Genomic DNA, 21,272 nt, shown 5'->3' on the forward strand with positions numbered 1-21,272 from the left:
TTTGTAAAATATTCCATTTTTATTTGTAAAAACAGGCATTTTTATGGAGCCCTGGAAGTGTCATCGCAATTGCATGTTTTAAAACTTTTATGATGTTGTAAAACGTGCACTCAATATTAGTAAGTAAGTAAATTTATTTATATAGTGCCTTTCACAGACATAAGGCCATGTACACACGTTGTCTGGTATTTGTAAAACCGAATATCTTACCCTTTCAGTTTGGGGAAAAAACTTCATCCACACTACGTCGTTTAAAAAAAAAAATCCATCCACATCGAACCGTATAATGTGTTGTAATTAGTCTGCCAAACCTTTGGGTGGCGGTACTGATTAAAATTCTATCCAATCAGGAGCCTTATTCTCTTGTCGTCACTTCCACAAAAACTAAAAACATGGCGCCAACCTCGTTGGTGTGGACCGATAAGGAGTCGGAATTACTTCTAACCGTAGTTTTAGAATACAACGTTGACAAATATATGCACACAAAAAGTGCCTGGACAATGGACAATACCAACACTTTGAGAGCAGCCATGTACCCAGACATTTAATACTGCCATGAACACTCCTGGCCAGTAGATGGCAGTAGCGGCTTTGAAAAAATGTCAAACAAAATTCCAGATAATCCGTGTCTGCTACATTTAAGATGCGTGGAATTTAACAAACGCAAATACACTAACGTCTATAAACCCAGAGAATATATTTCCGAGAGTTTTAGGCACTAGAGTTTAATGCTGTTATCTGTGGACCCTGAACAGAGTGTGTCTGAAATGCATTTGTCCTGTCGTGAACGTCTGAGATTACCTTATGCTACCCATAATGCATTGCTGCCTGGCACAGCATGTGCTCACAAAACCTTAAAAATGAGCACATTACTTTTCAACGAAAACATATATCTGATATTTTCACTTTATAAACTTCAGACATGACAATTTTAAATAACTTGTCTAAAATGAGTGGTTAAAATTTGAACCATAAGTTAAACATGTATGCCTCTGGATGACTTGGTGACATTGCGATTATATTAGTATGGTGTTAAAGGAAATGACTTTTTTTTTGGTCACCAGTTCTCCTTTGCTTACAGACGATAGAGTGGTTTCTGTTTGCAGAGGGTAGAACAACATGCCTATTAGGAAACTTTTAACAGGTAGGTCTCAACAGCTTTAACAGTTTTAAAAATGTTTTTCACTGTTCAACTTAGTTTAGTAAGTTATCGGTCTAAAAGTTATCGGATGGTAATTCATCGGAAGATAATTAGTCCGATGATGGTTTTTAAATTTATCTAAAAAGATAATCCGATAATGAAAACATCTTCGATAATTATCTGTTATCGGATTGTCGGAAGTGTGCCCACCACTGATGGCTACGTAGTGCCTTGAGCAAGATCCAGGACCTCATTGTTGAGGACCACAGTGGCTGGAGAAGGTGAAGGGTATTCTCATGTTTCACCTGCAGCTAATAGATGATTGCTGTGAGGATCAATCAATCATTCAATCAAACCCTATCTTTAGAGCACTTTTTAAATGTAAAAATGTAGCACAAAAATACAAACCCCAAGTGCCTATCTGACACAATCCCACATACAGACACCCCTACACATGCACACACCCCACCCCAACAGCAGGTTTTTGCTATGTGAAGTTAAATTTTGTCATTATTTTGTGTGTGCTTATAGACCCCAAGTGGCTGTCCACCAACCTGGGTATCCTGACCTGCATGAATGCTCTGGCATTCACCGGGAGATGGGGTCCACATCTCACGTATTCAGTCCATGGAGCTGGACAAGCTAGGAACCTCAGAACTCTTGGTGAGTCATATTGAGGGAGAGAAGCAAAGAAAAAAAGTCTTGAGTCAGTAGTCCACACCTGTATTATTTTTATCTCTCGTGATATATACAAATAATGAAGGGAACCAAACATGTGGAAAAGAGGTGAATTTGATCCCTCGGTTGCAATGTACTTGGACCAGGATCTCACTGGACATGTGACCACGTTGTGAACGTTTACTGTAACTTGAATCTGTCTTTTCTCTCTTTCAGCTTGCCAAGAATGTAGGGAACAGTAGTTTCAATGAGATCATGGAGGGAAACCTCCCTTCCCCCTCGCCAAAGCCCACTCCCTCCAGTGACATGTGAGTAAGAACCGCTGTCCTCTTAACACATCCCACTGTAGACAAAACAAAGCCAACAGTGGGTTTTCTCTTGCCCCAACAGGACTGTAAGGAAGGAGTTCATCAACGCCTAAATATGTGGACCACAAGTATGCAAGAAAGACGTGCACGTCAGCGGCAGGCTAAAATGATCGAGCTCTGCGAGGCTGTCCAGTCCAGGGACCTGCTGGCTCTCATTCAGGTCTACGCAGAGGGGGTGGAGCTATGGAGCCCCTCCCAGAAGCCGGACCGGTGAGTCTGAGCTCAGAGATGAAAGCTGTACACGAGGGATGGTACCAGGGTGTTTTGTTATTTTTTTTTTATTCCCTGGACCAGTGTTCTTTAAAATTGAGTCTGTGCCAAAGTTTGGTTATGTGTTTTTTTTTTTTTGCACTGTAGTTTTTGTTAATTGATTCATTGAGTTTATCACATCTTTGGTCCAAGAAATGACTCTAAGACGTTTGTGAAATGCTCGGATTTGCTTGTTGGTGATCCTGTGGATTGTTTAGGACTCCACCCTAATGTGCTCTTACACTTGATCAAATCAAAGGAACACAATGTCTGACTTGTGCTCCAGTATTGCTGATCGAACGCCCCCCCCTCGCCACTGCCTTCACTGCACATGCATCGTTCGGAGCATCAGCAGTCACCTCACCCATTATCACCTTGTTTCTGCATAAAACTGCACTCCAGTCATCATCTATCTCAGCAACGGATATCTGAAGCTTATGTACAATAATCATTGTCCACATAAATTCAGCATTATTTCATAATAAAAGACGGGGAAAGCGATCACCACAGCAGCACATCTGAGTCTGGCTTTCTGAATCTGACTCTACATCTAAAGTGATCAAAGGGAATAATGTGATTATTAACCATCAGATGACAAAGTAAAACCTCTTAAATCATTCTAAAGTCAGTTTTAAGCAGAAACGAGGTGAATAATCGGTGAATTGCTGCTGATGCGCCGAAATGACGCGTGCGCAATGAAGGCAGGGGGAGACACACCGATTTTTACGGGGGACCGTTCGGTCGGCGACACCGGCAGGTAGTTTTAGGTGTTCCAAGGTTCAACAGTTCCAGGAAAATAGTGGTGAACCAAATGTTTTCTAATGCTTCGAGATATATCAGGGTCGATCTGAAGAAAGCGGAATTAGTTTTCGCTCAGCTCAGGTGGTCACCATCCTGGACCTGAGGTGCTTCCATAGTGTGGTGGAGGTGGTGATGCTCCCAGAGCTAATATATAATAGATGCAAGCAGCCAGGATTGTATAGCATGAGGTATCATTTATCAGCTCATTCACAGATTTGTAGTTCATGTTGAAGTAGGACACAGGCTTCTTGAGTGGACATCAGCTTCATGCCTCATTAACAGTTGTGAAAATAGAATGTTTGTAGGTACTTTAGCATCGTATTTGTCTAATGTAAACCACTTCCTGAATTGCTACTGCACATTGACATCTCACGCCGTCATGGCCAAAAAGCCTTTGAAAACTGCTTTCCACCTCTTTTTAACAACATTAAGAAAGATTTGGAAAAATGGAATCTTATCCCTTACTTGAGTCTAAGCCAAAGGATGAAATTATAAAAATGAACGTCCTCCCCAGATTTCTCTACCTGTTCCAGACCCTTCCAATTTCTTCGATGAGTGGGACAAAACAATTTCAAGATTCATTTGGCAGGGTAAAAAACCCCGTATTCGATTTAAAACTCTACAATTACCAAAAAATAAAGGTGGCTGGGGTTTACCCTGTTTAAAGAATTACTTCATCTCAGCCCAAATCAGAGCTCTGATATATTGGTGTGACCCAAAATACGAAGCTCAATGGAAAAACATTGAATGTAATATATTACCGGATGTTCATGTGCAGGCTCTGATGGCAGATGAAAAACAACTGGGCCAGATTGAACAGATTGAGAATCCCTGGATATATTCAGTACTTCATACTTGGAAAAAACTAATTAGAACACACAAACTTAATAAGGATGTGAAAATCATAAGCTGGTTTGCTTATGATACAAATTTTGTGCCAAATAAAACAGATTCAAGATTTAAGTTCTGGATAGGGAAAGGCCTAAAAATGTTTTATCAAATTGTTAAAGAAAATTACATAGAAAGCTTTGAAAAGATAAAAGAATCCTTTGGCTTAGTAAATAACGATTTTTACAGGTACTTACAAATAAGAAACTACTATAACCTAGAAATTAAACAAAGCAACAAGGACCGTAATCCCCTAATTGAGCTTTTTTTTAAGGCATATAAATCAGAACTTTCGAGGGGGATAATATCTGAATTATATAACTCCATAAATAAACTGGACAATCATTCTACTATCTACATTCAAAATAAATGGGAAAATGAAGGTAATTTTGCTTTAACAAATGAGGAATGGGAAATGATATGTGCATCTCAATGGAGGACCACCAACTCTCATACTTGGAAGGAGTTTGGCTGGAAAAGTGTATCACGCTTTTTTTTAACACCATGTCAAAGTATTCACTACTCACAAGGAAACAGTCAGTGCTGGAGAGGATGTGGATGCCAAATGGCTCACCACTATCATGTGTTTTGGGAATGTCCTGTAATTCAAAAATACTGGATGGAGATTAATAATGCACTACAACGTATCTATAACACCACCATTCCGCGAGACTTCAAAACTATGTACCTGGGCCTGAAAACTCAGACAATGAACAAAATAAACAAATATTTATGGAATATACTGTTGACAGCGGGAAAGAAAGTTATCACGAAGAAATGGATGACCCAAACGGCTCCGACTATCAAAGACTGGACTGACATAGTCATTGGAATCAGGCAGATGGAAAAAATAACTTTTGGGCTCAACCTAAACTTGGACATTTTCCACAAACTCTGGAACAAATGGGACCTGTACACATGATCACCTGGATGCCTTATTATTCTTTTGTTTTTTCTTATATGTTATTTATTTATTTTTTCATCTACATTCCACTCTCTATGTCAAAATGTTCATTATGTGATCTGTTTGTTGTGTTTTTCTGTAAAAAAAAAAAAAAAGGGGGGGGGGGGAAGAAAAAGAAAACTGCTTTCCAGGCTTATGGACGAACTGCCGCAGCGGTTCATCCTCATCTGTGGTTTGATCGTCTCTGGATCACTACTGCTGACGCATCACCACCGCCTTTTGGTGCACTGTGTATTTGGTGGGTAGAAATTGGGTGGAACCACTGGAAAATTCTGAGTCATCGCAGTAACTTCACCAGCAGGTGGTGACATCCTGCAGCCTGAACCACATTGCATTGTCCTGCATCATCTCATAATCCATTTTTACTCAGATGATGAAATCTGCAGTAGCACATTTGTTGTCTGCTTCTTATTCTGTGCTTTAATCTCCTTTCCGTTTGTGTCTGTGCTTTTTTATTATTATTTTTTGCACCACCAGTCAGGGCTTCAGCAGGAGTAATGCAGAGGAGATTGCACCGAAAACAGCATGGGTGATCAGATGTAATGTGACTTTAACGGGTCACTGTTTCATAACGGAGAAGTCTGGAATGAAAAATGCACTTTACAGCAGTAGAATAAGAGGATTTGACTTGGTGACAGAAGGAGCTGCTGCAGCCTGCAATATGAAGTCTGACTCACTGTTATCTGATCTGCTTCTGTCAGTACATCTGAATGGCTGCATCTCTGTGGGCGGCACACTCACAGTCCACCCCACTGACCGAACACGCAGATAAAACGCCACTGCGTGCTATCCTCCACCCTGCACACGCTGCGCCGCATAACACCAGAAAATACACATTCATTCCTTTGGCCCTGCACTTCATTTAAAACAAATAAATGAATACTCTCTGGTTCCATCCTTTGAGCTGCGTGAGTTTGCAGCACGTCCTCTTCAACCAGGCGTACGTCAGTGTCATGGCTGCAGAAAAATTATTTTTAGGAGCCATTTTGTTTACTGCAGCTTGTTTAAATGCTGAGTGAGAGAAAGACGGAGTGAGAATGCAGAATGGATGCTTGTATTGTGTCTCTCACAGTGTCTTTGTTGTGTTTGACGGCCCCCTGCAGGAAGTTGGGGAGACGGCGCTGCACTACTCAGTACGGACTGCTGACCAGACCTCGCTGCACCTGGTGGACTTCCTTGTGCAGAACAGGTAAATTAGCACTTGCAAGTTTCTTCCGCTATAATCTGTATCGGTTTTGGATTGTTTTCCAAGGACACACACACACACACACACACACATAACTTAAATTCACTGCTAACATTTCACGAGACACATCGGTGCGTTACAGTGTCGTCATATTGTGATTCCCACAGTTTTGTGTAAACGTGCACTATCAGAAATTTTTTTGGGGGGGCGGGGGGGCAGTCCGTCCTGTGCTGCTACCCAGTGTCTGTTCAAGCAGAGGATCTGCAAGGGGAAGCTTAGCGCTGCTCAGCTTAGATTCCCACAAGGCAAACAGAAATGGGTCACGCACTTGTTCTGTGCTTTAATTTATTCGTCTTTGCACTTGTTTACCCACCGCGGCTCTGACTGCTTCTGCCACTTCCATAGAGGTGAAGAACACCCCCCCCCAGTAATTGAATAGTGCTGCTTATACGATGTCGTGCTTGTTCATTATCATTTAGCTTTTATGTCTTGTCCTGAACTGCACAAAAAAAAACACATTATTTGCAGACACCGTGAAGTGTTTGTTGTTTTTGTTTTATTTTATTTATGTATTTGGCACTTTGACTTCAAAATTGAAGCCTAGTTTTTTGTTGTTTTTTGTTTTTCTTTTTTCAAATTTTATCTTTGCATCATCATTTCCACCAATATTTACGGTTTATATTTTTGTTTTCTAGCAGGAAAACCTGAAGTTGTAGACAGATTTTTGCAGGATGTGTGGAAAGATTCGCCTCATGGCTGGAAACAAGTTATTAGATCTTGTTCATTTTACCCCCTCCCCTTTAAGGTTGCTCACTGTTAAAAAAAAGACACACATATATATATATAAGTGGTGGGCACAGATAACCAAAAAAAATTTACTTCGATAACAGATAATCAGATAACTGAAAAGTTATCTTTGATAAAGCTAAAACAATAAACCCCCTAAAAATGTATTGGAAGTTACAGATAACCAATAAATTCCAGTATTGTCTCCGGTACACTTGCAACTACAAACAAGCTGATTTTGCTTGTGTGGATGCTTCTGAAAGCATCAAAGGTGACAACAGATGCAAACAATGAGTCAGCACTTCTGTCTTTGTGCGTCCTGCCCCCTGCTGGAAGCTCCTGTTTACTACATGGCTTCCAGCACAGCTGAGAGGAGCCACAAAGCTCAACTCTCTACTCAATCACAGCACTGCCGTCAGACAGAGGTCTTGGAAAATAAAGCAGTGTTGAGTTATGGTTTGGCGTATAAATAAAATGAATACTGATAGAATAACTCCATTAATGTCAATTCTGTCATTTGTACAAAGTTAAAATATAACATATTTTGTAATGTTGACTAATGCACTAATTCTGAAGTTTTGTAACAATCACAGACACATGGCAAAGAACTCTGGGTAAAATGTGCCTCCGCTAACACTGATTGGTTGACTCATTCATTATGTAAACAACACGTTAATGTGAGGTTTGTCATGTGTTGTTTACAGATAAATATGCTTTTGTAAAATATGCCATTTTTTATTTGTAAAAAAAAGGCATTTTCAAAAAAAAAAAAGCCAAGTTGTAATTAGATAACCGTCTGATATAACCGGTGTCAAAATAAATAGAACACTGCCATGATCTACTGGTGCCAGTGCGAGTTTTGGCCCTTTTTCAGCTGATTTTTCATTCGTATGAGAATTTTTTGGATTGCACCGAATTTGAGGTTAATCGCGCGTCCTGCATCATTTGGTATACATTGAGTAACGAGCTGCGTTTAACATCTCACCACCTCCTGATCGGCAATCGTATGGTCAGATGAAAATCAAACCTGTTTGATATTCTGGTCGGCCGTCGTGAGGGTATCCCACTGCTGAAGCGCTACAAGCGTCCAACCTCTCACACTGTGCCTGTGCAAACACCGCAGACCTGTCTTGTAATTTATTTTTTTTTTAAACTTTGATGTCTCCCGTCGAGAGTTTTTGTAAATTAAAAAAAAAGCTTCTGTTTATGTTTTGCTTCTGGAAACACGAGTCCGACGTGTGATTTTTGAACGTACAATGTGTGTGAGAACATAAATCGTGTGCTCTGAACTTTTACACCGTGCGGTTCTGTCGTACAGTTTGAGCTGGAACCGAGTACAGTGACTGAAAATATCAGCCCAGCTTCAGGGCAAATGCTGCCGTGAACACTACTGGCCAAGATGGCAATAGAGACCTTGAAAACTTGCCAAAACAAAATTCCAGATAATCTGTGTTGCTACGTTTAAGATGCGTGGAATTTAATAAACGCAAACACAATAATGTCTAGAAACCCAGAGAATATATTCATGAGAGTTTTAGGCACAAGAGTTTAATGCTGTTGTCCGTGGAGCCTGATCAGAGTGTCTCAAATGCATTTCTCATGTCGGGAACGTACTGAGATTACCCTGTCTTACCCATAATGCACCTGGACACAGAATGTCCACACTAAAACCTTACAAATTAGTGCATTACTTTAAAACTAAAACATGTATCTGATAGTTTCACTTTATAAAACTTCAGACGTGACGTTAATTTAAATAACTTGTCCGAAATTAGTTTGATTAAAATTTGAACCATAAGTTAAAAATGTATGCCTCTGGATGACTTGGGTGATATTGCCTGCGTATCAGTATGGCGTTAAAAGAAATGAGTTTTTTTTTTTTGTGTGACCAGTTCTCATTTGCCTGCAGAGGATAGAGTGGTTTCTTCTAGAAGCAGCTCTTCTCTGTTTGCAGAGGGTAGAACTACACATCTGCTACAAAACATTTAGCAGGTAGGTGCTCAACTGATTTTAAATTTTGTAAATGTTTGTAGCTGTTCAGCTTTGTTTACCACGTTAACGGTCTAAAAATTATCAGACAAAAATTTATCGGAAGATAATTAGTCCGATAATGGTTTTCAAAGTTATCTGAAAAGATAATCCGATAATGAACACATTATCTTCGATAAATAACAGTTATCGGATTATCGGAACTGTGCTCACCACTGCATATATATATATATATATATATATATATATATATATATATATATATATATATATACGAGGTCTGTCCAAAAAGTAACGGACCTTTTTATTTTTTTCAAAAACTATATGGATTTGAATCACGTGCGATTACGTCAGCCAAGCTTGAACCCTTGTGCGCATGCGTGAGTTTTTTCACGCCTGTCGGTTGCGTCATTCACCTGTGGGCAGGCTTTGAGTGAGCACTAGTCCACCCCTCCCGTCGGAATTCCTTTGTCTGAGAACTTGCTGACAGACTGACGCTTTGCTTGATCAAAATTTTTTCAGAAACTGTGAGACAAATCCAAGTGGACACCATTCGAGAAATTCAAATGGTTTTCGGTGAAAATTTTAATGGCTGATGAGAGATTAAGGAGTGTTACTATCGCTTTAAGGACGGCCCATGGCGCCGGACGGCGCGCCACGCCCCGAGCCGCCGTCGCCAGCCTGTTTCAAGTTGAAAACTTCCAAATTTAAGGCTCTGTTGACCCAGGACGTCGTGAGAGAGCAGAGGAGTTTCAGAAGAGGTCGGGATCAGCAGTTTATCCAGACATTCCACTGTTAAAGGAGATTTTGTAATGAAAGACGTGCGGACAGATTAGCGCGGCGGCACAGAGAAACACCTCCATTGGAAGCCTTACAGGACAAGTTGGAACATGCCCAGCTGTTAAACAATTTCTCGGATACTCACTCAACTGAAAGCCATCGAAAGCCGCCTGAATCTTATGAATGGTTTCCAAAACGGAGGTCTTTTCCTGTGCCGCCGCGCGATGAGCTGCCGCGCGATGAGCTGCTGCGAATCCGTCCGCACGTCTTTCATTACAAAATCTCCTTTAACAGTGGAATGTCTGGATAAACTGCTGATCCCGACCTCTTCTGAAACTTCTTTGCTCTCTCACGACGTCCTGGGTCAACAGAGCCTTAAATTTGGAAGTTTTCAGCTTGAAACAGGCTGACGACGGCGGCTCGGGGCGCGGCGCTCCGTGGGCCATCCTTAAAGCGATAGTAACACTCCTTAATCTCTCATCCGCCGTTAAAATTTTCACCGAAAACCATCTGAATTTCTCGAATGGTGTCCACTTGGATGTGTCTCACAGTTTCTGAAAAAATTTTGATCAAGCAAAGCGTCAGTCTCTCAGCAAGTTCTCAGACAAAGGAATTCCAACGGGAGGGGTGGACCAGTGTTCACTCAAAGCCTGCTCACAGGCGAATGACACAACCGACAGGCGTGAAAAAACTCAAGCATGCGCACAAGGGTTCAAGTTTGGCTGATGTAATCGTACGTGATTCAAATCCATATAGTTTTTGAAAAAAATAAAAAGGTCCGTTACTTTTTGGACAGACCTCGTATATACGAAAGAGAAGTGGAATTTTTTAATTAAATAAATAAACAGATTGAAAGTGATTTATGTCAAAAATCATATGAAATCTTTGAGTTTTAGTCCATTCATCCATAACAATATGACCTTCTAGTCATTAGACTGTTGCACAGAATAGATCTAATGCACAGTATGGAGCCATGCACTCCAGTACTTTTTTTTGGGTCATCCTTGACCCAAAATACATAAGCACACCAAAAGGCAAATGTCAGCTTTCCCCAGTTTGTCTGTGATCTAAGTTATACACACGCGCGTACACATACACAGATGCCACTTCTCTTTTAATATATTGTGGCGAACCGCGCGGAAGAACAAAAACCAGGCCAGAGCTTCTTGTCTTTTATGGATTCTGCCCTAAGCAGGTGCTTTTATTTTTACACACCCACAGAGACGGCAGAAGACATCAAACGCACTACACTTCCTCCTCATGGTAAGGGCAACATGACACTTAAGTAAACTGACTAAACCAATTGAATTACAAAAACAAACCATAAATCAATAACACTGTTAAATTAATATGAACCACAATAACAACATTTAAAACCCCAAAACCCTGAACTCCAATGGTGCATTGCAACATCCATTGTTTACTGTTGTTAGTTAATATCCCTAATTTCTCCAACATTATTAGTCCTAAAGTTTGTTCGAAGCATTCTGATCTGATTTCAAAAAATATTTGAAAATCTCATATATAGCCATTTGTCAGCCATTTATGGAACAACTAAGGTAACATTTTCTATATTGATAGTAATCATCAAGCCTAAAAACATATCTGACAGGTTTTGCAAAAGTTTCAATATTGACCTTGATGTGACCCCTGGACTATGATCACTCCCACTTTTTCAGGTGTCACTTTAAAAATTGTCTTCTCAGAAACCAATGAACCAATGAAGCTGAAACTTGTTTTGAATGTTTCTATCAATGAGGGCACCAAAGTTTATTTGCGGCTTTGCAATCCGACTTCAAATATGGCTGCCATGGTGACTATATTGAAAATGTCACCTAGAACCATTGGTCAGCAGTTTTAGAGATATTGAGCAGAAATTTGGTACAAGAGTAGCTAAGCCCCCCCTTTTAATTTTGACCTTGATACATTATTTGGAGTTTAGTCATGCCCACTTTTCTAGCATTTTCTTGCCCTATTACATAATACCTTTTTTTGCAAGTATATGGAAGGAAAATCTGTATTGTCATTTTTGTCATGAATTAGATGATTAGATTAGATTGGGAAGCCTCCCTCAGGAACGTTAAGGTTCCAGCGGCATTGTATAGCAGCACACAGGTTACTAAGGACATCGAAAGTAGAAGTAAAAAAAAAAATTTGAAAAATGTAAATACAAATATAAATACCGCTACCTACTGGCTACTACTGCTCCTCTCCTTCCTGACCTCTGTCTTCCTGTTACTCCTCCTCACACTGAGTGAGGAGTGAGAGTTTTTCAGTCTGTTGGTCCTGCACTTGGGAAAGATCACTCTGTGGCTGAAGAGGCTCCTCCGGTTGCTGGTGACAGTGTACAGAGGGTGACTGGCATCATCCATATTGTGCAGCAGTTTGTCCAGCGTTCTCTGCCACCATCACCAGAGTGTTTTGTTAGTTTTTTGTTTTTTTTTAGCCTGATCCTAATTTTTATCATACATATGACTCCTCCCTTCAGGCTTTCAAGAACAGATTATTTATATATTATATATATATATCACAGTGCTGTGAGAAATGTGCTGTCTGTGTGTTGTTACATGTAACCAGCGGTAACCTGGATAAGCAGACGGAGTGGGGGAACACCGCACTGCATTACTGCTGCATGTACGAGAAGCCCGAGTGCCTGAAGTTACTCCTGAGGGGAAAGCCAGCGACTGACATCAGTGAGTCACATGTCCACGTCGATTCTCCTCGTCTTCTGAATGTTTGTGTCAGTATGTGACCGCTGCTTATGTCAAATCCTCAGCCAATCAGAATGGAGAGACGGCGCTGGATGTTGCCAGGCGACTGAGGAACAGTCAGTGTGAGGAGGCAGTAAGTGTTCATCACGGTTAGGAACAGAACCGCTGTCACTTTTGGACATCACAGTAAATGTTACTTGTCTATGAAGGTTCCTAAATTGAAAGACTATATATGCCTCATCATGTAATTTACCCACACTGCATTGCAGCTAGACTTTTCGGTTTAGATGCATCCTGACACTAGATGGCAGTCAAACATTTGTCTCCAGCCTCAGGCAGCAGTGACAGCCAAGTGGAAATAATTATTGATGCATGTTTATTATTAAGGCTAATATGAACGCACACAGAGATGCAGCGCTGAATAAAATAACAACAATAATTGGTTTGGAATCAGAGTAGCTGGACAGGGACACAGTCTTTGTAATTTTGTGTCTGTAAACCACAACAGTGGAGTTAAAATGAAACAATCGAGATGTTGCTTTAGTGCAGACTTTTGGCTTTGATTCAAGCGGTTTAACAAAAATGTTGCAGTAACCATTTAAGAATAGCAGACATTTTTATAAGCAATCCCTTCATTTTCGGAAGCCAAACGTATTTGGACAAACTGAATATAACGTTATTGGCCAAGTAAGTCATTACTTTTAAATCCAAATTTCTTGAGACAAATCAGTAAGTGGATACATGAGCATTTCCAAGTTAAGGAATATGTCTGGACTTCATTTGCATAAACTGAGTAACTACAAGACAAGTGAGGGAAGCCACCAAGACATCCATGACTGTTGTGAAGCAGTTATAGGCTTCTGTAGCCATGATTAGAGTCCTCTCTTAGGAAATCCTCTCTGGTGCAACAGTAAGGATTTCCAAACAGGGAAGCTGCTCAAATCTAGGCCTGAGTCTCATGTGCCTTCTGAGAAACGAGAGCAGGAATAATTAATTAATCTTTTTATTAGATAGCTGTGACTATCTAATACATAGCTGTAACTGGTGATAGCTGTAACTGGTGATTCAAAGAGGCAAAAGTTGCACTATGCACAGTTTCTCCACTTACAGCCTATAATTCATTCAGGGTTATCTGGATATTTTGGCGGCTTCCCTCACTAGTCTGTCTTTTTTGGTCAACCCTCTGAAAGGCTACATAACAAGCAAATTGAGATTGTTTTATTTCAACTGTATTGTGGTGTTGTAAAATATATAAATAGGCAAAATTACAAAATGGACCTGTCCAGTTTGTTTTTTGCAACATGTGCTGAACTGATGATGGGTTTTTCAGCTTGTGCAGGCTGCAGAGGGGAAATTCAACCCTCACATTCATGTGGAGTACGAATGGAGCCTGAGATTGGAAGAGATGGATGAAAGCGATGATGACCTGGATGACAAGGTTTGAAAATGGATCCCAATCACTTGGTTGAGATTTGATATCAACCACCTCTTCAACAGATACATACAGTACTTTCTGACATTTATGGATCATGTATCCTTTTTTTAATTATGACTCACTGGACAAGAGGCCCACATGGGGAATACTAGATATGATCAAATGTCCATCTGTCCTGAGCTAGATCACAAAATAAACAGTCTCCTCTTTTGTTCATATACACTGTTCCATGTAACTGGTTTAAAAATAATCTAGCAGGGATTTTTCTTAAATTGTATATCAATCAATCAATCAATTTTTTTTATATAGCGCCAAATCACAACAAACAGTTGCCCCAAGGCGCTTTGTATTGCAAGGCAAGGCCATACAATAATTATGTAAAACCCCAACGGTCAAAACGACCCCCTGTGAGCAAGCACTTGGCTACAGTGGGAAGGAAAAACTCCCTTTTAACAGGAAGAAACCTCCAGCAGAACCAGGCTCAGGGAGGGGCAGTCCTCTGCTGGGACTGGTTGGGGCTGAGGGAGAGAACCAGGAAAAAGACATGCTGTGGAGGGGAGCAGAGATCGATCACTAATGATTAAATGCAGAGTGGTGCATACAGAGCAAAAAGAGAAAGAAACAGTGCATCATGGGAACCCCCCAGCAGTCTATGTCTATAGCAGCATAACTAAGGGATGGTTCAGGGTCACCTGATCCAGCCCTAACTATAAGCTTTAGCAAAAAGGAAAGTTTTAAGCCTAATCTTAAAAGTAGAGAGGGTGTCTGTCTCCCTGATCTGAATTGGGAGCTGGTTCCACAGGAGAGGAGCCTGAAAGCTGAAGGCTCTGCCTCCCATTGTACTCTTACAAACCCTAGGAACTACAAGTAAGCCTGCAGTCTGAGAGCGAAGCGCTCTATTGGGGTGATATGGTACTATGAGGTCCCTAAGATAAGATGGGACCTGATTATTCAAAACCTTATAAGTAAGAAGAAGAATTTTAAATTCTATTCTAGAATTAACAGGAAGCCAATGAAGAGAGGCCAATATGGGTGAGATATGCTCTCTCCTTCTAGTCCCCGTCAGTACTCTAGCTGCAGCATTTTGAATTAACTGAAGGCTTTTCATGGAACTTTTAGGACAACCTGATAATAATGAATTACAATAGTCCAGCCTAGAGGAAATAAATGCATGAATTAGTTTTTCAGCATCACTCTGAGACAAGACCTTTCTAATTTTAGAGATATTGCGTAAATGCAAAAAAGCAGTCTTACATATTTGTTTAATATGCGCTTTGAATGACATGATCAAAAATGACTCCAAGATTTCTCACAGTATTACTAGAGGTCAGGGTAATGCCATCCAGAGTAAGGATCTGGTTAGACACCATGTTTCTAAGATTTGTGGGGCCAAGTACAATAACTTCAGTTTTATCTGAGTTTAAAAGCAGGAAATTAGAGGTCATCCATGTCTTTATGTCTGTAAGACAATCCTGCAGTTTAGCTAATTGGTGTGTGTCCTCTGGCTTCATGGATAGATAAAGCTGGGTATCATCTGCGTAACAATGAAAATTTAAGCAATACCGTCTAATAATACTGCCTAAGGGAAGCATGTATAAAGTGAATAAAATTGGTCCTAGCACAGAACCTTGTGGAACTCCATAATTAACTTTAGTCTGTGAAGAAGATTCCCCATTTACATGAACAAATTGTAATCTATTAGACAAACATGATTCAAACCACCGCAGCGCAGTGCCTTTAATACCCATGGCATGCTCTAATCTCTGTAATAAAATTTTATGGTCAACAGTATCAAAAGCAGCACTGAGGTCTAACAGAACAAGCACAGAGATGAGTCCACTGTCCGAGGCCATAAGAAGATCATTTGTAACCTTCACTAATGCTGTTTCTGTACTATGATGAATTCTAAAACCTGACTGAAACTCTTCAAATAGACCATTCCTCTGCAGATGATCAGTTAGCTGTTTTACAACTACCCTTTCAAGAATTTTTGAGAGAAAAGGAAGGTTGGAGATTGGCCTATAATTAGCTAAGATAGCTGGGTCAAGTGATGGCTTTTTAAGTAATGGTTTAATTACTGCCACCTTAAAAGCCTGTGGTACATAGCCAACTAACAAAGATAGATTGATCATATTTAAGATGGAAGCATTAAATAATGGTAGGGCTTCCTTGAGCAGCCTGGTAGGAATGGGGTCTAATAAACATGTTGATGGTTTGGATGAAGTAACTAATGAAAATAACTCAGACAGAACAATCGGAGAGAAAGAGTCTAACCAAATACCGGCATCACTGAAAGCAGCCAAAGATAACGATAGATAGATATAGTCATATACTGTATGACTATATCTAATATTTTATTTAATTTTATAGCTTTTTTTCATATGGGTCTCTTGGCTGTGGAAGTAACCTGCGATGAACTGGCATCCTAATTGGCTATAATTTGCATGATGCTGCACTATCTGGCAATAATCACGTATGGGCTTCAGGGCCTGTATAGGACTTACTTCTTCCTCCAAACAGAAGGTCCTTGGTTCAAGTCCACCCAATGCCTCATCCTCTATATCTGGAACTGTATCAGGAAGGGCATCTGCTGTAAAACTTGTGCCAAGTCAACAGGCAGTCCATTCTGGATCCACTGTGTTGAAACACCTATGTATAATTCTGCAAATAAGACTTCCTCACAAATTAATAAAAAAGCACAGTTAAAGACTAGAAATAACTGTTTTTTATTAGACTGTTACTGAAGGTCAGACCTGTGCCTGTATTGATCCTACCTAACTCATGCAGTATCTGTTTGGTCTGTTTTCACCTCCTAATGGTATTTGGGAGTACATTAAACCGAATTGGTTCATACAAATTAAGTGATATGCTGCTCATCCTTTGAGGGTTAAAGTTTCAGACCGCATTAGCAAAGGGGATGTGATTTTGTTCTTTTCCTGAAATATTCAACACTTTTGAAACACTCTAACATGTGGAAGGAAAAACTTTTTGAAAGCAATTCGGTGTTTCAAAATGCTCAATGGATGAAACAGTTGTTTAGGAGTCACTATTTCAAAAGGCTCAAAATCATTAATGAGCTGATTGTTTCAGAAAATGATTGTGTTTCAAAATGGCAAAATATTACATTTTATAAAATTAGTGTTTTGAAATGCATTTAACACATTTAAACAACTGCCACACTACTTATTCTATAAAGGAATAATAGAGACTAGTACACTCTCTATTGTACCAGTAGCATCTCTCTGTGGCATGAAAGTAGCAGCTTTGCAGACAAAATATTACATTTTATAAAATTATTCAGTGTTTTGAAATGCGTTTAACACAATTAAACAACTGCCACAGAAACTACTTATTCTATAGAGGAATAATAGAGACTAGTGCACTCTCTATTGTACCAGTAGCATCTCTCTGTGGCATGAAAGTAGCAGCCTTGCAGACAGCAAGGCACTGGGGAGGGTCCTTAAGGCAACAGAGGAGATTGATTATTAACATTGAATCGGTGTGTAACTTTGCAAAAACAATGTCGGACTCTGTAGTTTTCTCTGGGCCCCTCCCCAATCGGACCAGGAGTGACATGTTTAGCCGCATGTTCTCCTTGAATTGCTGGCTGTCTGAGTGGTGTCCAAAAAATGAGGTGGGCTTCATAGATAATTGGCAAAGCTTCTGGGGAAAACCTGGTCTTGTTAGGAGAGACGGCATCCATCCCACTTTGGATGGAGCAGCTCTCATTTCTAGAAATCTGGCCAATTTTCTTAAATCCCCAAACCGTGACTATCCAGGGTGGGACCAGGAAGCAGAGTTGTAGTCTTACACACCTCTCTGCAGCTTCTCTCCCCCTGCCATCCCCTCATTACCCCATCCCCGTAGAGACGGTGCCTGCTCCCAGACCACCAATAACCAGCAAAAATCTATTTAAGCATAAAAATTCAAAAAGAAAAAATAATATAGCACCTTCAACTGCACCACAGACTAAAACAGTTAAATGTGGTTTATTAAACATTAGGTCTCTCTCTTCTAAGTCCCTGTTAGTAATGATATAATAATTGATCAACATATTGATTTATTCTGCCTTACAGAAACCTGGTTACAGCAGGATGAATATGTTAGTTTAAATGAGTCAACACCCCCAAGTCACACTAACTGCCAGAACGCTCATAGCACGGGCCGAGGTGGAGGATTAGCAGCAATCTTCCATTCCAGCTTATTAATTAATCAAAAACCCAGACAGAGCTTTAATTCATTTGAAAGCTTGTCTCTTAGTCTTGTCCATCCAAATTGGAAGTCCCAAAAACCAGTTTTATTTGTTATTATCTATCGTCCCACCTGGTCGTTACTGTGAGTTTTCTCTGTGAATTTTCAGAACTTTTGTCTGACTTAGTGCTTAGCTCAGATAAGATAATTATAGTGGGCGATTTTAACATCCACACAGATGCTGAGAATGACAGCCTCAACACTGCATTTAATCTATTATTAGACTCAATTGGCTTTGCTCAAAATGTAAATGAGTCCACCCACCACTTTAATCATATCTTAGATCTTGTTCTGACTTATGGTATGGAAATTGAAGACTTAACAGTATTCCCTGAAAACTCCCTCTGTCTGATCATTTCTTAATAACATTTACATTTACCCTGATGAACTACCCAGCAGTGAGGAATAAGTTTCATTACACTAGAAGTCTTTCAGAAAGCACTGTAACTAGGTTTAAGGATATGATTCCTTCTTTATGTTCTCTAATGCCATATACCAACACAGTGCAGAGTAGCTACCTAAACTCTGTAAGTGAGATAGAGTATCTCGTCAATAGTTTTACATCCTCATTGAGACAACTTTGGATGCTGTAGCTCCTCTGAAAAAGAGAGCTTTAAATCAGAAGTGCCTGACTCCGTGGTATAACTCACAAACTCGCAGCTTAAAGCAGATAACCCGTAAGTTGGAGAGGAAATGGCATCTCACTAATTTAGAAGATCTTCACTTAGCCTGGAAAAAGAGTCTGTTGCTCTATAAAAAAGCCCTCCATAAAGCTAGGACATCTTACTACTCATCACTAATTGAAGAAAATAAGAACAACCCCAGGTTTCTTTTCAGCACTGTAGCCAGGCTGACAAAGAGTCAGAGCTCTATTGAGCCGAGTATTCCTTTAACTTTAACTAGTAATGACTTCATGACTTTCTTTGCTAATAAAATTTTAACTATTAGAGAAAAAATTACTCATAACCATCCCAAAGACATATCGTTATCTTTGGCTGCTTTCAGTGATGCCGGTATTTGATTAGACTCTTTCTCTCAGATTGTTCTGTCTGAGTTATTTTCATTAGTTACTTCATCCAAACCATCAACATGTCTATTAGACCCCATTCCTACCAGGCTGCTCAAGGAAGCCCTACCATTATTTAATGCTTCGATCTTAAAAATGATCAATCTATCTTTATTAGTTGGCTATGTACCACAGGCTTTAAGGTGGCAGTAATTAAACCATTACTTAAAAAGCCATCACTTGACCCAGCCATCTTAGCTAATTATAGGCCAATCTCCAACCTTCCTTTTCTCTCAAAAATTCTTGAAAGGGTAGTTGTAAAACAGCTAACTGATCATCTGCAGAGGAATGGTCTATTTGAAGAGTTTCAGTCAGGTTTTAGAATTCATCATAGTACAGAAACAGCATTAGTGAAGGTTACAAATGATCGTCTTATGGCCTCAGACAGTGGACTCATCTCTGTGTTTGTTCTGTTAGACCTCAGTGCTGCTTTTGATACTGTTGACCATAAAATTTTATTACAGAGATTAGAGCATGCCATAGGTATTAAAGGCACTGCGCTGCGGTGGTTTGAATCATATTTATCTAATAGATTACAATTTGTTCATGTAAATGGGGAATCTTCTTCACAGACTAAGGTTAATTATGGAGTTCCACAAGGTTCTGTGCTAGGACCAATTTTATTCATTTTATACATGCTTCCCTTAGGCAGTATTATTAGACGGCATTGCTTAAATTTTCATTGTTACGCAGATGATACCCAGCTTTATCTATCCATGAAGCCAGAGGATACACACCAATTAGCTAAACTGCAGGATTGTCTTACAGACATAAGGACATGGATGACCTCTAATTTCCTGCTTTTAAACTCAGATAAAACTGAAGTTATTGTACTTGGCCCCACAAATCTTAGAAACATGGTGTCTAACCAGATCCTTACTCTGGATGGCATTACCCTGACCTCTAGTAATACTGTGAGAAATCTTGGAGCCATTTTTGATCAGGATATGTCATTCAAAGCGCATATTAAACAAATATGTAAGACTGCTTTTTTGCATTTACGCAATATCTCTAAAATTAGAAAGGTCTTGTCTCAGAGTGATGCTGAAAAACTAATTCATGCATTTATTTTCTCTAGGCTGGACTATTGTAATTCATTATTATCAGGTTGTCCTAAAAGTCCCTGAAAAGCCTTCAGTTAATTCAAAATGCTGCAGCTAGAGTACTGACGGGGACTAGAAGGAGAGAGCATATCTCACCCATATTGGCCTCTCTTCATTGGCTTCCTGTTAATTCTAGAATAGAATTTAAAATTCTTCTTCTTACTTATAAGGTTTTGAATAATCAGGTCCCATCTTATCTTAGGGACCTCATAGTACCATATCACCCCAATAGAGCGCTTCGCTCTCAGACTGCAGGCTTACTTGTAGTTCCTAGGGTTTGTAAGAGTACAATGGGAGGCAGAGCCTTCAGCTTTCAGGCTCCTCTCCTGTGGAACCAGCTCCCAATTCGGATCAGGGAGACAGACACCCTCTCTACTTTTAAGATTAGGCTTAAAACTTTCCTTTTTGCTAAAGCTTATAGTTAGGGCTGGATCAGGTGACCCTGAACCATCCCTTAGTTATGCTGCTATAGACTTAGACTGCTGGGGGGTTCCCATGATGCACTGAGTGTTTCTTTCTTTTTTTGCTCTGTATGCACCACTCTGCATTTAATCATTAGTGATTGATCTCTGCTCCCCTCCACAGCATGTCTTTTTCCTGGTTCTCTCCCTCAGCCCCATCCAGTCCCAGCAGAAGACTGCCCCTCCCTGAGCCTGGTTCTGCTGGAGGTTTCTTCCTGTTAAAAGGGAGTTTTTCCTTCCCACTGTCGCCAAGTGCTTGCTCACAGGGGGTCGTTTTGACCATTGGGGTTTTTACGTAATTATTGTATGGCCTTGCCTTACAATATAAAGAGCCTTGGGGCAACTGTTTGTTGTGATTTGGCGCCATATAAATAAAATTGATTGATTGATTGATTGATTGATTATTAGGGCCAGG

The 21,272-nt window shown here is 40.0% G+C and overlaps 1 protein-coding gene across 1 annotated transcript in view; it reads left to right on the forward strand.

Moving 5' to 3' along the window:
• The window catches only part of asap1b (ArfGAP with SH3 domain, ankyrin repeat and PH domain 1b), a 152,526-nt gene that overhangs the window by 114,549 nt on the left and 16,705 nt on the right, over positions 1-21,272 (forward strand). The window contains 12 exon segments of the mRNA XM_034167262.1: positions 1,673-1,711; positions 1,714-1,743; positions 1,746-1,804; positions 2,036-2,127; positions 2,210-2,237; positions 2,239-2,283; positions 2,285-2,369; positions 2,372-2,397; positions 6,193-6,278; positions 12,408-12,523; positions 12,607-12,674; positions 13,872-13,979. Of these exon segments, the coding sequence (XP_034023153.1) occupies positions 1,673-1,711; positions 1,714-1,743; positions 1,746-1,804; positions 2,036-2,127; positions 2,210-2,237; positions 2,239-2,283; positions 2,285-2,369; positions 2,372-2,397; positions 6,193-6,278; positions 12,408-12,523; positions 12,607-12,674; positions 13,872-13,979 (782 nt within the window).

This window comes from Thalassophryne amazonica, chromosome 1 (genome assembly GCF_902500255.1).
Source record: "Thalassophryne amazonica chromosome 1, fThaAma1.1, whole genome shotgun sequence".
NCBI classification, from domain to species: domain Eukaryota; kingdom Metazoa; phylum Chordata; class Actinopteri; order Batrachoidiformes; family Batrachoididae; genus Thalassophryne; species Thalassophryne amazonica.